The 14,660-nt window shown below is 37.6% G+C and overlaps 2 protein-coding genes across 3 annotated transcripts; one reads left to right on the top strand and one right to left on the bottom strand.

The window, feature by feature from the left end:
- Positions 1–486: 486 nt before the first annotated feature.
- On the top strand, positions 487–5,226 carry LOC120002411 (26S proteasome non-ATPase regulatory subunit 12 homolog A). The gene is made up of 12 exons (XM_038851180.1): positions 487–646; positions 743–937; positions 2,320–2,427; positions 2,517–2,621; positions 2,713–2,769; positions 2,854–3,050; positions 3,245–3,344; positions 3,425–3,537; positions 3,640–3,793; positions 3,921–3,998; positions 4,540–4,762; positions 4,876–5,226. The coding sequence occupies exons 1-11, from the start codon at positions 644–646 to the stop codon at positions 4,756–4,758; spliced, it is 1,329 nt and encodes a 442-aa protein (XP_038707108.1). The 5' UTR covers positions 487–643; the 3' UTR covers positions 4,759–4,762; positions 4,876–5,226.
- Positions 5,227–5,818: 592 nt separating this feature from the next.
- On the bottom strand, positions 5,819–7,724 carry LOC120002412 (ethylene-responsive transcription factor ABR1). 2 transcript variants are annotated; one of them, XM_038851181.1, is made up of 2 exons: positions 7,267–7,724; positions 5,819–6,973 (listed from the first exon to the last, which is right to left on the bottom strand). In XM_038851181.1, the coding sequence occupies exons 1-2, from the start codon at positions 7,544–7,546 to the stop codon at positions 6,213–6,215; spliced, it is 1,041 nt and encodes a 346-aa protein (XP_038707109.1). In that variant the 5' UTR covers positions 7,547–7,724; the 3' UTR covers positions 5,819–6,212. The 2 variants fall into 2 exon arrangements, with proteins under 2 accessions (XP_038707109.1, XP_038707110.1); XM_038851182.1 differs by having other exon boundaries at positions 5,819–6,970; positions 7,267–7,723.
- Positions 7,725–14,660: the final 6,936 nt, after the last annotated feature.

Raw genomic sequence — 14,660 nt, 5'->3', positions numbered from 1 at the left:
AGAACAATCTAGTCGGGGCTAACTAAATGGGCCGGCTACTACAGAAGTGAATTATTCTAATTGGGCCTCAACTCCCGCTGGGGACGAACACGGGCCTCAACTCTAAGACTGGATGACTACGGGTCAGTATTGCATTGGGCTCTCGACTGATGCCCCAAGTTCAGATTGGGCCGCTTGTCCTCCACATAGGGATAATTTTAGTCACACCTCGATTTTTTTTAAAAACACCTCGTCAACTGATTTTTACAAGAGATGATCAACTTAGATTAGGGTGTATTTAAAAAAAATCGTGGTATGACTAAAACTACCCCACATAGCCTAAAAGGCTAAACTAGTAACTTTGAGCAAGAAAAGGTTATAAGCGAAAACATCAAATAAGGATGGCGGCAGTATCACAAATTTACTCTTTGTTGAGTACTAAAGTAATAATTCACACAAATAGAAGCCCTTTCGTGTGAAAGGGGGTTTATTCAATTTCTTTTCTTTATCGAAAAAGCGGAAAAATCAAGATTCATTTTCTTTATTTTCTTCTTCTAGGTTTCTGCACGGTTGGCTTTTACGAATTCACTTGAATTTCTTTGCGATTCTTTTTCTTCTCCTCCTCTCTGCATTCCCTACCGTCGGACGCTAGAATCAATTCAACATGGTGAGTGCATGCGATTATTGGCAGATCTGCATCTAGCTCTTTTCGTTTTGGTCTCCTCACGTCTGTTTGAAACTGATCTAATTGGTGTAATTGCAGGAGGGAAAGGGTAACCTGGAAGCGGCGATAGAGCAGTTGTTGAATGTGGAGAAGCAGATGAGGTTGGCTGGTGACGTCGCCGGTACTAAGAAGGCCGTCACTGAAATTCTTCAACTCTGCTTTGAAGCTAAGGATTGGAAGGTCCTTAATGACATGATTTCCGTCTTGTCCAAAAAGCGTGGTCAACTCAAGCAGGTATTGGACACTCGCTTTCTCTTGTACTCGTACCAAAGAAGTTAGTGGCTTTTGTGGAATTACCGATTTGTGATCAGAACCTTGAAATATATGAACCAACGCATTGATCAGGTGCTGGATTCATATGGTTTTTCGAAGATGAAAATCATATTTTTGGTGCGTTTGATTGATAATATGAAGTGCCGAAGTGATTTGGTTGTATTTTCTGGTTATGACTCTCTGGGCTTACATTACTGCGAAGATGATGTTGTCCAATTAAACATTAACTGTTTTACTTATGTTTTTATTTTAAAAATGTTCATTTTTTCGGATGCTTCGACTATTGTTGTCTGTTAGCACTTCAATTATATTAGAAGATAGTTCACTAGTTTGGCATATTTTTCATCCATGAAATGTCCTGAGCTGGTTACATTGTAGTTTTTATTTTAACAGGATTGTTCATGTTCTTTCAAGTTATTAATTTGTTGGGTTGGAGTGGGAGGTTGTGGGTTCAATGCTTTTTAAGTTCATACTTAAAAATTTGAAAAATGGGTTTCATGAGAAGTCAGTGTATTGGGGAATTCTTTATTTTAAGTGTTTCTACTGTGGATCTATATTTGCATTTACTTGTACATCTGAAGTTCTTTTATGCTAATTTTTTTTTTCTCGTATGGATGCAAAATTGCAAACAATGAACACGTGGTGCCATGGTGTAAACACGATCCATTTTTATGTATTCAATTAACTCTTATTTGTCTCGACAATGATGCCCTGACAAATCACAGTCCGATATGTGGAGCTTATGCTACTGTATAATCTTTGTCATTTGTCGATATTCAACTTTAAAATCTCTTCAGACTTTTAACTCTGGGAAATGATAGTAAATCTTTTTTTGATTTTTGTTAATGTTCTCTTTGATACCTTAAAATTAGTAAATTAGGTATTGAGAGTTTTGCAGCTGCAGCTTATGGTTACTGGTCTTCTAAAGTATCCTAGGGATGTTTGAGCCTTTTGACCCCTTTCAAAGACCTTGGTGGTGTATGTGTGTGACAATTCGCTCAGTGTCTCAAAGACTCAAACGAGTAAACTAGAACTTTGGAAGCGTGTTTATGCAAGTGCACGTTAAAGGGATGTGCAAATTATGGTGATATTACATCATAGTGTTTAAACTTTTTGCAATTGTTTTATCTTGAATTTTGCTACTATTCATCATTCACTTCTTTTTGATTGTGTTAGTTTACCATGCCAGTCCACAATATGTTTCTCAACTGCTCATATAATTCCAGTTGCTCGATGTTCCATTTCATCAATTATTTTGTTGAAATTTCTGTGCTAAGGTAGTTCAGTTTTATAAATTAGCATGATTCGGTTAGGTCTTAATGGAATGTCTATTCTTTGCACAGGCTGTGACAGCAATGGTCCAACAAGCAATGCAGTACATTGACCTGACTCCAGATCTTGAAACTCGTATAGAGCTCATTAAAACACTTAACAATGTGTCTGCAGGAAAGGTGAACATAATGTTATGAATTTTCTTATTGAATTGACTGAAATAATATCAAAATTGATGCATATTATTTTAATAACTTGTATGCTGTAGATATATGTCGAAATTGAGAGAGCGCGGTTGATAGAGAAACTTGCAAAGATCAAGGAAGAACAGGGACTTATAGCCGAAGCAGCAGATTTGATGCAAGAAGTTGCAGTAAGTCTTATGCTATCACTCACCTAATTGGGTTGTCGATTCCCTCCCCTACCTTCTCTGCGGTATGCATATCTGATCTTCTGAGTTTCAGGTGGAAACTTTTGGTGCCATGGCGAAAACTGAAAAAATTGCGTTCATTCTTGAACAAGTATGTGCTTTACTCGTGATTTTTATAATTTGAAGACATTTTTATTTGGACTTGCTATAAGTTTTGAACGATCAAACTTTATAGGTTCGTTTGTGCCTGGACCGTCAAGATTATGTCCGTGCTCAAATTCTCTCCAGGAAAATCAGTCCAAGAGTCTTTGATGCTGATACTTCAAAAGAAAAGAAAAAACCCAAGGAAGGTGAGAATGTTGTTGAGGAGGCTCCTGCTAATATACCCTCATTATTGGAGTTGAAGCGGATCTACTATGAATTGATGATAAGGTATGTGGCTACTTTCCTCCTCCGTTTTTTGTTGTATCTGCTTTTCTTGATCCAATTTTCTTGCTAGTGGATTTATTGGAATTTCGTCTTTTGTAGCATAGATTTCATTATTTTGTCCGATGTAGTGTTATGTACATTTTTTTGTTGCATCGTCAACTAATATATTTTGGATTTCTTGTCTACCATTTTTATAGGTATTATTCCCATGACAATGATTACCTTGAAATTTGTCGATGCTATAAGGCCATATATGAGATTCCCTCTGTCAGGGAGAATCCAGTCCAGTGGATTCCGGTAACAGTGCAGTTTATTTCCTTAAAATGCACCCTTAAGTTTTCAGTGATTCTTGATTTCTATCTTCTTATGACATGTAGCTTCTGAGGAAAATCTGTTGGTACTTGGTTTTGTCGCCACATGACCCGATGCAATCAAGCCTTCTTAACTCCACATTGGAGGATAAGAATCTTTCTGAGATTCCTAAATTTAGGTTCGGCTTTGTTGAACTCAGTGCTGCGTCAGATTTTCTCTCGGATTAATGTCTAATGTGGCAAGTTTCATAATGCCTGCATTCTTTGACAATGTTCCACAGGTTGCTACTGAAACAGTTAGTAACGATGGAGGTCATCCAATGGACCTCCCTCTGGACTTCATACAAGGAGGAGTTTGAGAACGAGAAAAACATGCTTGGAGGTTCTTTGGTTGACAAAGCTGCAGAAGATTTAAAGCAAAGAATAATTGAACATGTAAGTCTCCCTATGGCACTTATTTATGTCCTTTCCTCTTCTTCCTCTGGTTTTCGGTGCTCTCTCTCTGTTTCCGTTGATTTTTTAAAAAAACAATAATAATTTGTTCTCATTTGGTGGCTTACAGAATATCCTTGTTGTTTCAAAATACTATGCGAGGATTACCTTGAAGAGAGTTGCAGAGCTTCTGTGTCTCAGCATCCAGGTTTGCTTTCTTCCTGAATGTCATTGTGGCTGACCTCTGTCTTTGGGCATGCTTATGATCATTGTTTAGAGTTCTCTTGAGCAATCAATCTACATCTTTCTCTAAGGATGTTTAAACATCCATTGGTGCATGACAAACTAAGTCCTGTATTGGCTATACTCATTGTACGGTTATTTACTGTTGAAAACTCGAATAGGTGAAGTTATTTACTGTTTCCCCTTCTTTCATAGTATTACAACGCCAGATCTTAATTATCTCACAGCGAATCAGAATATGGACAGTATTGAGTTCTGAACATATTAAACATGTTAAGAAGTACAAACCATGTTGTGATTTGTGCTTTAAATGTTACTGGAAAATGAGGTTTTGTTCTTAATGCCATGAAGTATATCTGCTGCTGAGGTTTATTTCTCACGCTGACATTTATGTTCTTTTGCTTTGGCATTTGTCTGTTTCTACAATTCCTAAGTTGTATAAATCATTGACATGCTTCAATTAAATCTTTATATCCAACTAATGTGAACACACTTTTGAAACTCAGGAAGCTGAGAAGCATCTATCAGATATGGTGGTGTCGAAAGCCTTAGTTGCCAAGATTGACCGGCCAATGGGAATAGTCTCTTTCCAAGTTGCAAAGGATAGCAATGATGTTCTCAACTCGTGGGCAATGAACTTGGAGAAGCTGCTTGATCTTGTTGAGAAGAGCTGCCATCAAATACACAAAGAAACCATGGTTCACAAAGCTGCTCTGAAAGTCTGAGAAGGTATTTCACTGGCTGCAGATTCTTGTGTTTCTTTGCATGTTTGTTGCTTAAAGGAAGAGCATGAATAAACTGATCTAAAGGGGGTAATGCCTCTGTAAATATATGATTTTCAGGTGAGGCCTAATTCAGTATGTTCTTGGACAAAGTTGGCTTAGTCAATTTCAATTCAAACCCACCAGGCCGAGTTGATCAAAGCGCATTTCTTGGGTTCCGTTTTCCCGAAAAGTTATTTATTTTGTTGGTTAGGGATGAAGAATTTCAATGTCCTAGAACCATGGTAAAAATTGTTGTATACTACCCACAAATGCTTGACCACTGTGGGATGGCAGGACCGGAATGGGCTTGTTTTATAGCAGTGGAAAGATATTTTTCAGTGCTTTTAGCCCTTCTTTGTGATGTTATAATCTCTCATTTGACATTGCCACTAAGACTCTTGCATCATAGTTTCCATGGTTGGATTGAGATCCCTGTTATCTTCTCTTCCTTGCTATTCAATGAAATTCATCATTTGATAATCAGCCAACCGGTTTTTTTAGATAGTAGTCCATTGGGCTTGTTCGTTACTGCTGGTCTATGCATGGGCAGTGGTTGGGCCTGTGTGATTATTGGGGAAGGTAAGGGCTTGTTGGGTGTGCACCTGGTCTGGTTGTTATCAGTTGCACCGAAGGAAAAGATGCAATCTGAAGTTTTAGTTGACATGTTAGCATTCGTGTCACAAGATGGTGAATTTCTAGAAATAACATTGGAAATCTGTAGTTTCAAGTAGAGGATTGTGCCCTGTTGGGCACTGGTAGGCACCAAGCCTGCGTGTTGGTTATTGCCGTATCCAAGGTTTATTAAACTCATACCCAAGTTGCTTTTCTAGCTGTTGAACATTGCAAGGGAAGTTTGATGGTGTGATCGTTTTGTCTGTTGTTTGTGGTGGGCAATTTGAATGAAACACAACATTTGTTGCATGAATAAAACGAATGCCAACATACAGGAAATACCGTACCTGATGACGACTCATTGACGAGGATGGCTACAATGGGACTCTGTAATTGAGTTTTCTAGAAATCTGGAAACTAGCAGGAACTTTCTTGCTTCTTGGTTTAGATTGCAACTTTTCAAGGGGTTCCTTTGCTTCAACGTCTAGAATGTCCTTTTAAAAGTAGGGAATGATCCTCTATCAAAGCAAAGAGGCAAAGAACAAACTAAATTCCAGTCAATGAGACTCCAAAAAAAAGTAACAGTGCTATAATAAGCTGCTGACTTGTATACAATCTATGTTTGGATCATTGGACTAATCTAAAAGACCAGTAACTTTGAATAATGAGTATACAATCTATTTTTGGATCATTGGACAAATTCAAAGACCGGTAACTTTGAATAAGGAGCTAACTAAGAAAACAATGTATAGAGACGCAAAAACAAATAGAGATGAAGTAGTCCACTAGTCCACCTGATCAATTTATCCAGATTTAGAAGTATAATGACTGGAATCTGACCAGGGTGGTATTGGAAAATCCACATCAGACCTCTGTCCTGACCCTATAAACAAATTTTCCGGTGCTGGATCCGAAAAATATGTAGGAAAATTGGTTGGAGGTGGTGAAGAAGATGATGAGAGTGGAGAACTGGAAGATAGAACAGAAGAAGTAGACGACTGAAATTGTGTAGCCACTGAAGATGATGATGTGAATGGTGTATTATGTCCATATACATTCATTGGATTTGGCTGCTGCCCTTGAATATCTCCAGACCCCAAAATCCACTGAGGATAGCTCCCCAAGTCCCTTGAAACCTCAAAATTTTGTGGAAAAGCTTGAGAGGACTGATGATGGACTATTGGCTCAGCTGTTGAAGAAAGGGGCAAAAGGGTCCTTGGAGGATCAGAAATGCGCAATTGGGGTGCAACGGAGGGGCGGAGCATGACGTTTTCCGGGAAGTTGAGCTTGGCCTTGTTGCCTCTGAAGCGTAAGGCGGCCTCGTCGTAGGCTCTGGCCGCTGCCTCTGCTGTTTCAAATGTGCCTAACCATACTCTGGCTGCCTTGAAAGGGTCTCTAATTTCTGCTGCCCATTTTCCCCAAGGCCTCTGCCTCACTCCCCTGTATTTTCTCCTTGGCTCTTGTTTGTTGTTCTCATTGTATTCATACACTGGAGTGAATGCTGTTGTTGTTGGTGCTGCTGTTGTTGTTCTTGTGCTCATCATGCTTGAAGTTTCAGTACCTGCTGATTTGTAAAACAAACGCGACAGATAAGTTGAAAGCCAATTTAGATTTTGTAAAACAAGTACAAGTGTACAACGTTGACCATTTTTTTGGGTCAGAAAAGATTGCTTTCGTAGACTGCTGACATCCCTTTCTTCCAAATTTAAACTTGGAATGACCTTATATTAGCAATGATAAATCAATAATAATTTTTTTAAAAAAAAAATTATTTTGCCAAGGCCATGATCAACTGTTCTATTGCAAAAAAAAAAGGAAAAAGAAAATAACCCTAAAAAATCACTAGTGTGGATTTACCTCTAACAGCAGAAGATGACGAACCTCCATCACCGGAAACTCTAGAAAGCCTTGACATCATTCTAGACATTTCCGCTCCACCAACGCCACCTTCCTCTTCTCTTCCTCTCTTCTCTCCAACATCAGAACCATCACTTGATGTCGAACCAATATCCGACTCACCAGGAACATCTCCGGCCACCACGTGCGTGAGAGCAGACACCATGACAGACATCTCCCTCTCTCTACCCAGTTCAGAAAAAACCGAACTTTGTTGTCTCCCTTGATTATTCTTCTCCATCAACACCAACCCATCAATGTTATTGTCTCTTTCTCTCGGATATATTCTCCACTATTTCTAACCTTAACACGCACATACACGTTGTAATATGCTTAAATACAGAGCACCTTGTGAAAAGGAGCAGAGGAGGAGGAGGAACAGAGTATGTTTCCGATAATCTTCCAATTCGAAAGTTATCTGAAGAAGGTAAATATATATAGCGGAGAAAGACGTGAGGTTGTTTGTTTGTATCAACTGGAAAATATAAAATAAAAAAAAAATGAAATTGATTAAATAGGTGCCGCCATTGAAATATTTATTTTACGAGGTTCTTCCATATAAAGTAATTAATGAAACAAAGTTACTGTTTGGACTAATCCGTCTTTACGTACAGGGTCACTGTATCTATTTACACAGATGAAGGTCGATGGGAAGCCTAAAAAGGTGCTGGATTGGTTGGGTGACGTGGTTTTTCGGTGTCAGAATTTCGGTGTGAACGGGTAAAAAGCAGAACATTTTGGGTGGCAAATTCACCGAGACTCCCCTTTCCTTTGTCTCCTTGCTTGTAGTCGGTGTTGAAAGAGGAAGCCGACACAGGCCCATTGGGCCTGTACGTTTGGACCGCAAATATGAGTCTCCCACTTGGTTAATTTGGATTTTTTTTATGACACAAGTTGCTGAAATATCTGTAGCTGGGGGAAAAAAAGAAGGGATAATGCTGTCACTGATTCTGATTCTGGGTCTTTGACCAGGTGTGATAATTAAGGATAAACATGTTGATTAATAATTTCCATGGATTATTAGCAAGGAATTATGTCGGCAGATTGTATATATAATACTTGAAAATTTATTTGAGTTGATGGTTAGGTATAACTATTGGCGATATGTTAAATTCATGTCAAAAATTGGGGGAGGGGGATTGACCGTAACCAACCGTTTTCACCTATAGGTGCAACCCAAGATGAGATCTTATTTTCCTAAATTATCGACCAATGGAGACAGATATTACTGTGTTATCTATCCAATCGAGACGAACCAAAAAATATGAAGGAAATTAAATTAATAATAAAATAGTATATTAATTTGCTGACGTGGACAATCGTGTCTACAATAGCTTGTCAATGTAGTTTGACCGAGGGGTCAAAGACGAGGTGTACACGGTTTTACACAAAAAAACAAATCAACAAACTTATATTATTGTACCAATACAAAAGTCATCTTATTTCAATTCTCAACCACATTAACAAAACATATATGTCAATACAATCACATTAACAAAATATAAATTCTCATATATTATCTATGCCCCAGCAAAAAACCACTGTTGTGGTTGCTTTTATATGGTTTGGATGAGGGAGTGCCCATATGATATCCTTGTCTCTTTCTCTATCGACCACGTCACCCCATATGGTATCAATTTAATATATTAAAGCTCAACTTGAAAGGCCAAAACGGCATAGTATTAGTTATAGTCGTCTTCTTTTTTTTGAAAAGGGATTTGGGGAACCATGACCTATTGGGTGGATGGTTCCTTACGTGCAATATGATTGTCGTTCAATTAATGACTCACTTGCAGCTAGAGTTCTCTCCCCTTCCCTTCTTTCTAAATCTCTCAATCCAAACACATTATTAGGATTTTAACATAAAGAGTTTATTGGATTTCAAGCAAATTCTGCAGATTGAAAAGTTATAGTTGGGTTTTTGATATATGATGAGAATGTGAGTGAGTTCCTAAGCACCTTCGTTACCTAACAAAACAAAAGCGAAAGCAAAACTGGGAACTTGATATATTGCATGTTTTGCATCCATCGCTAACAACCAACGATGGATTTTCTAAGATATATTAGTATATGTCTTACTTTATTGGTGTTGTCAATTTGTTACCCAATTTTCAGTTTCCTGGAAAGTGGGTTCCTGTTTTCTTCCTCAACAAGCGGTGACTATATATATATATATATATATTTTTTAAGATAGTGTAATGTTGATATACAATGTATAATTAAGTTAATCATTGTATAAGTTAATATTCAGTGTTTGAAAATAATATGGGATTAGGCTTATATAATATATTTATTATACAATATACTGTTTAATTTATAGTTAAACAAAATAATAATATAAGATTGGTGATAGTATGTTTTAATTATACCCAACTAAAACACTTAATCTTATCAATGTTTCAATGTATATCTTGAAGATTCCATATAAATAAAAATAAGTTGGACACGTTTTTATATTATAGGAAGCATTATCCTTTTCTCGAAACAAATCCTAAAAGTATTAATAAACAAATGCATTTTTTTTTTTATTTTCAAGCAAAACCTGCTGATGTGTGAAAAGTTACATAGAATACAAAGTCCAGCTTTTCGATGGGAAACACAACTTTGATGGGGAATGTGAGTTCCTTGTGAGGTTTGATTAGAAATTTGGCATTGGGGCGAATCATGTGTATAGTCGAAGTTTATTGCGGTGTAACATTATTCTCAAGTAACTGTTTGGACGGATGTTTAGGCGTTTGGACGATTGGGTACGTGAAGTGACCAAGGAGGTTTACTAGAGATCTTTCCTTGAAGAGGGTTGTCCAACAAGGACAATTTGGACAACCCATCCGGATGGGCGGTGGGCAGTCAGGAATCCGGACGGCTCTGTTAAAAATCAATTAAGATGCAGGTTAAAGGGCTAGGCGTCTGAACGAGCTAAATAGCTGTCCGAACGACTGTTGAGGTTGCACTATTTTAGTATAAATAGGGGGCTTATTTATAAGTTTACTTAACCCTAATTCTTATTATTTGTTTCTTTGGGTTTAGAGATGCGTCTGAGAGAAAGAGAGAGGGCAATGTGAGAAAAACCTTGTGGTTTATATCTTGGTGTACCTCTTGGGGGTTCGAATATAGGTTCAAGGGTGTGAGATTGTAAGAAGTTCAAGATACAAAATCTTAGATAAGCTGAATTAAGGCTTATGAAAAATCTCTAGACTTCTTGAGTTCTCTTGGATAGAGAGAGGTCACTGACAATATGATTGTAATAATTTCATATAGTGAAGTCTCTCTAGTTATCTCTGGCAACACTACCCGTGATTTCTTCTCTGGTTTGGAGTTTTCCACGTAAATTTTGTATTTGTTAATTGTGTTATGTTAAGTTTAATTTCTCTTTAATTTGTTGATACTTCTGAAATAATGAAAAATGATTCTGGGGATAATTCCCGAACATTCCTAATATCTCAAGTTATTCGACATGGCTTTTGTCTCCATTTTTGACAACAAAATATAGAATTTTTCAAGATATACACCCACCGATTGTTTGATAACATATATATGTGTATCTATATATTTGTGTTCATGTCACAGATACACAATATCAAGAGTGGATAAGCTGATTGGAAATGAATTTTTTTAATTGAAGGATTTAAATTCAGCTCTTCATATCAATACTTTACCATTTAACAAGAATTTAAACAAACAATAAATAATTTCACGATGATTAGTTTATTTACAACGTGTAATTAGTAGGTATGGGATATATGTTTGAAAGTTTAGGTCAGTCAAAGTCAAAGTTGATATAGATCAAATAGAGCAAGCAGCACCCTATATAAAAAAGAAAAGATAAGACTTCAAGAAAAAGGCTCCAATAGGAGTGAAAGAACAGCAAAGAAAAAAAAGTAAAAACTTTAGAAAATGAAGAGTTGAAAGATATGGTCGACATGACAGCAATCAGAGTATACAAATTTTCCACAAACTATCAACCCTCAAATATCAATAATTATTAAATATTGCGTCACAAATTCAATTGTTGAAAATAATTAATTTCTTCACAGATTTTTTGAGAGTTAATGTCTACACACATTATGCATATTTCTCTCGTTTGTTGTAAGAGCGTTGTGCACGAGAATTGTTTAATTTATATGCTTTTGCTGAAATGTGGTGCTTTTAATTATTAGGTGCAGTTTAATATAAATTCATATCACATGTGTGTATTAAACTATTAATGGTGTGTGTGTGTTTTTTTTTTCAATAATTTGGACCCTATAAATGGTCAACTATTAATATCTCAAATGGAAGACGAACTTAATGATGTTGAAGGTCAGTTTAGAAGATCATGTCCCATTTTGTCCGTAAAACTTTTGTTTTTTTGGCCTTTTATAGGTCAGTTGACTTTCTCAAACCAAATTTCTTTTTTCTTTTTTGTCGTTAAATCAAATTAAAATCCAAAAGATCATATATAGTTAAAACTTCAAAGGTGCGGTCAATGTTTTTGTCTTTTGAAGCAGATACAATAATGGCCATACCTTTGCCTGTAGAAGTAGAAGAGAATGTTATGATATGGCATTGGGAGTCCCGTGGGCATTACACTGTCAAAAGTGCTTATCATCAAGTAATGAATTGGAAGTCTCAGGAGTCCTTTGCGCCCTCATCTAGTGGTAGTGGTATGGGTATACCATGGTTAAAATTGTGGGAGATGAAAGTTCCAACAAAAATTAGACACTTGATTTGGTCTGCTGCAAACAATGCTTTGCCCACAAATCAAAATCTGTTAAGGCGGCATGTGGGTAACCATTCTTATTGTCTTAGCTGCGGTAACTCAGTAGAAGATGTGGAGCATGTGTTTAGGAGGTGTGTTATTGCTGACCAGCTATGGACAAAACTTCACCCTTGTGAAGCTTATGAGCTAGGGCGTGGCCTTCAGTTTATTGACTGGATGGCAAAGGTTCTGCAGTCAGGTTCAAGCACTGTTCAGACCATCTTTGCGACTGTTATTTGGTTGCTTTGGGGGGTCAGAAATTCTACTATTCACGAAGGAAAAAGAGCTGATATAGGTGATCTTGTATCGAAGGTGCGGCTTTTCTCTAATGAGTTTCTGACGGGCGGAATATCTAGTAGTCGAGAGGGACAATCTACTACCTTGGTTGGCAGTCCAGTCATTCGGAGTAATAACTGGGTGGCCCCTGCATATGGGAAGTATAAGTTGAATGTAGATGGGGCTATTTTTATGGGTTCAGATGAGGTTGGTGCAGGAGCAGTCCTTAGAAACCAATGTGGGGACCCCATTTTGTGCTTGTCTGAGAGAATGCATGGGAGAGTTGATCCGACATTCGCTGAACTGTTAGCAGTCACATGCTCTCTTAGATGTCTGTTGAATGAGGGTCATCGTGGCTTTTGTTTGGAGATTGATTCAACTAATGTGGTGGAGATTCTAATGGCGGATGATTACCTAGACTCTAGGCTTGGTCATTTTGCTATAGAGGCGAAGTCTCTCTTAGAACGGTTGGGGATTACACAATGTCAGCATGTACCACGAGAATGTAACTCTGTAGCTCATTTGTTAGCTCGTTTAGCTAAGAATGGTAGTAGGAAAACAATTTGGAGGAATGGTTGTCCTCATGAGGCTGTTTCCTTGGTTGACAAGGAGCGCCCCATTGATGTATATGTGGAGTTGAGTTAATGGACTTTCTTCTCAAAAAAAAAAAAAAAAAAAAACTTCAAAGTTTGTAAAGGAAAATGCGAGTGGAAGTCAAAGTTATCAATTGTGACCTTCTGTTTAGTGCCTTCAATTGTACTTAAACGCCAGTTATTTTGATGCGGTTGTGCATCACAAGTTTAAGCTACTGAATCATGTTTTATGACCTAATGTTAGTTTAACCAAAAACCATATGAAAACCGAGAACGACACCATACAAACTTATCATTAAGATATCCGATAAAAAGCCTAAACTTTGATTGTTAGATTTGTCCAAATAGAAATTCTTCTCACCTGACGACATGATAAATTGGGTTAAAACTTAACACATGACCACAATAGTATTTTGCTCCTAGCGAGAATTGCACTCCGGAGCTTTCGAGTTGAAATGGTTTGACCCAAGAAAAATTCACAAATAGATTATCTCTCAAGTTGTTGAGTTACGTAGAATTGTTTGAACCCAATTATAAATGAAACCGAGAGTATGAAAAATGCCTACAACCACCACAAAGAGGTGCACAATTTGATTTACAAGGCGTGAACAAGCAAACATACAAATAAGAACATAAAATTGATCATTATCATAATTTTTTTTTTATAAGCATCGTTATCATAATTAATTACCAAATATTGGTCAACCAGAGCAATGTTTGAATGGATTGAATGCAACCAATTGGCCTGTGGGGTCCAACTGATACCATCGACAAAGCTATAAACGTCTCAAGGCCGGTTCTTAATGGCACAGAAGCTCGTGCGGTGGAAAAACTGTTAACCACCCAAGACAGGCAGAGGCTCCATTCTTCTGTCTTCTTTTATTAAAAAATTTCATGCAAATAAGGCCCACCACATTGATTGTTTGCAGTTAGAATGTTCCAAGGTTCAGTTTGTCAATCAAATATGAAGAAGCAATTGGTCAGACAGATTTCGCAATGGCTGGCTGTTCGTTGTTAAGTCAGAACGGTTAAAAACCGACACCGAATACACACGAGATAATTGACAACTGACATTTTGCATTGTGACTATGTCGTAGCCGGTCGCCACAGTGAAAAGCATTTATGTCAATAGTAACCACACGATCAAGCTAACCAAAAAGTCCACTGAAAACAGTGAAAAGGTAAAACCCCATCATTGGGCCTAGACAATACAATAGTTCTGAGGGCATCCCAGCCCAACCCAAACCAAACATACAGCTTACTAAACTCTTCATGTTAAATTTCTATATACCCAGCCCGGCAGCCCACAAACCCCCTGGGTTACTGCATGCCATATATTATGGAGTTTTAATAGCGGAGAGCAGAGTCCCATTTCAGACAATTAATGAAGTAGATGTTTGTTCACCACAACAAATTCACCACTGCCAAGAGAAACAGAGTCTTATATTCTAGTAAAGAACCAAAAGACAGGGAAGGATGGCATGGCAGAGTAAGTAACCTTAGCACTCTGCCACTGTAGTTGTTAGAAGCATACGGTTCAAATTTCAAAACACTCATTATTTCCAAGAATCTGGCTTGTTGAAGCAGTTGGCATTGGAGCCATAAGAAGTCAGTTTCTAACCCCCATTATTGAAAACACTCTGTCCTAGTCTTAGAGCAGCCCTGTCCCTGCCACCTGAAGCTAGGTATCACACCCCCACATATCGGCCTGCAGAATTCTCTGTACAGTGCAGTGAGTCCGTGATCAA

The sequence above is a fragment of the Tripterygium wilfordii genome, chromosome 7, assembly GCF_013401445.1.
Source record: "Tripterygium wilfordii isolate XIE 37 chromosome 7, ASM1340144v1, whole genome shotgun sequence".
Taxonomy (NCBI): domain Eukaryota; kingdom Viridiplantae; phylum Streptophyta; class Magnoliopsida; order Celastrales; family Celastraceae; genus Tripterygium; species Tripterygium wilfordii.
The sequence above is the reverse complement of the archived record's forward strand: the minus strand, read 5'-3'. Positions and strand labels throughout refer to the sequence as shown.

Coding starts and splice junctions, on each gene's coding strand:
- LOC120002411 (XM_038851180.1), top strand. Junction 2,428..2,516: donor ACAATGTGTCTGCAGGAAAG/GTGAACATAATG, acceptor TGTATGCTGTAG/ATATATGTCGAAATTGAGAG. Junction 3,345..3,424: donor ATCCAGTCCAGTGGATTCCG/GTAACAGTGCAG, acceptor TATGACATGTAG/CTTCTGAGGAAAATCTGTTG.
- LOC120002412 (XM_038851181.1), bottom strand. CDS start 7,546: ATGGAGAAGAATAATCAAGGGAGACAACAAAGTTCGGTTTTTTCTGAA. Junction 6,974..7,266: donor GTCATCTTCTGCTGTTAGAG/GTAAATCCACAC, acceptor TTTACAAATCAG/CAGGTACTGAAACTTCAAGC.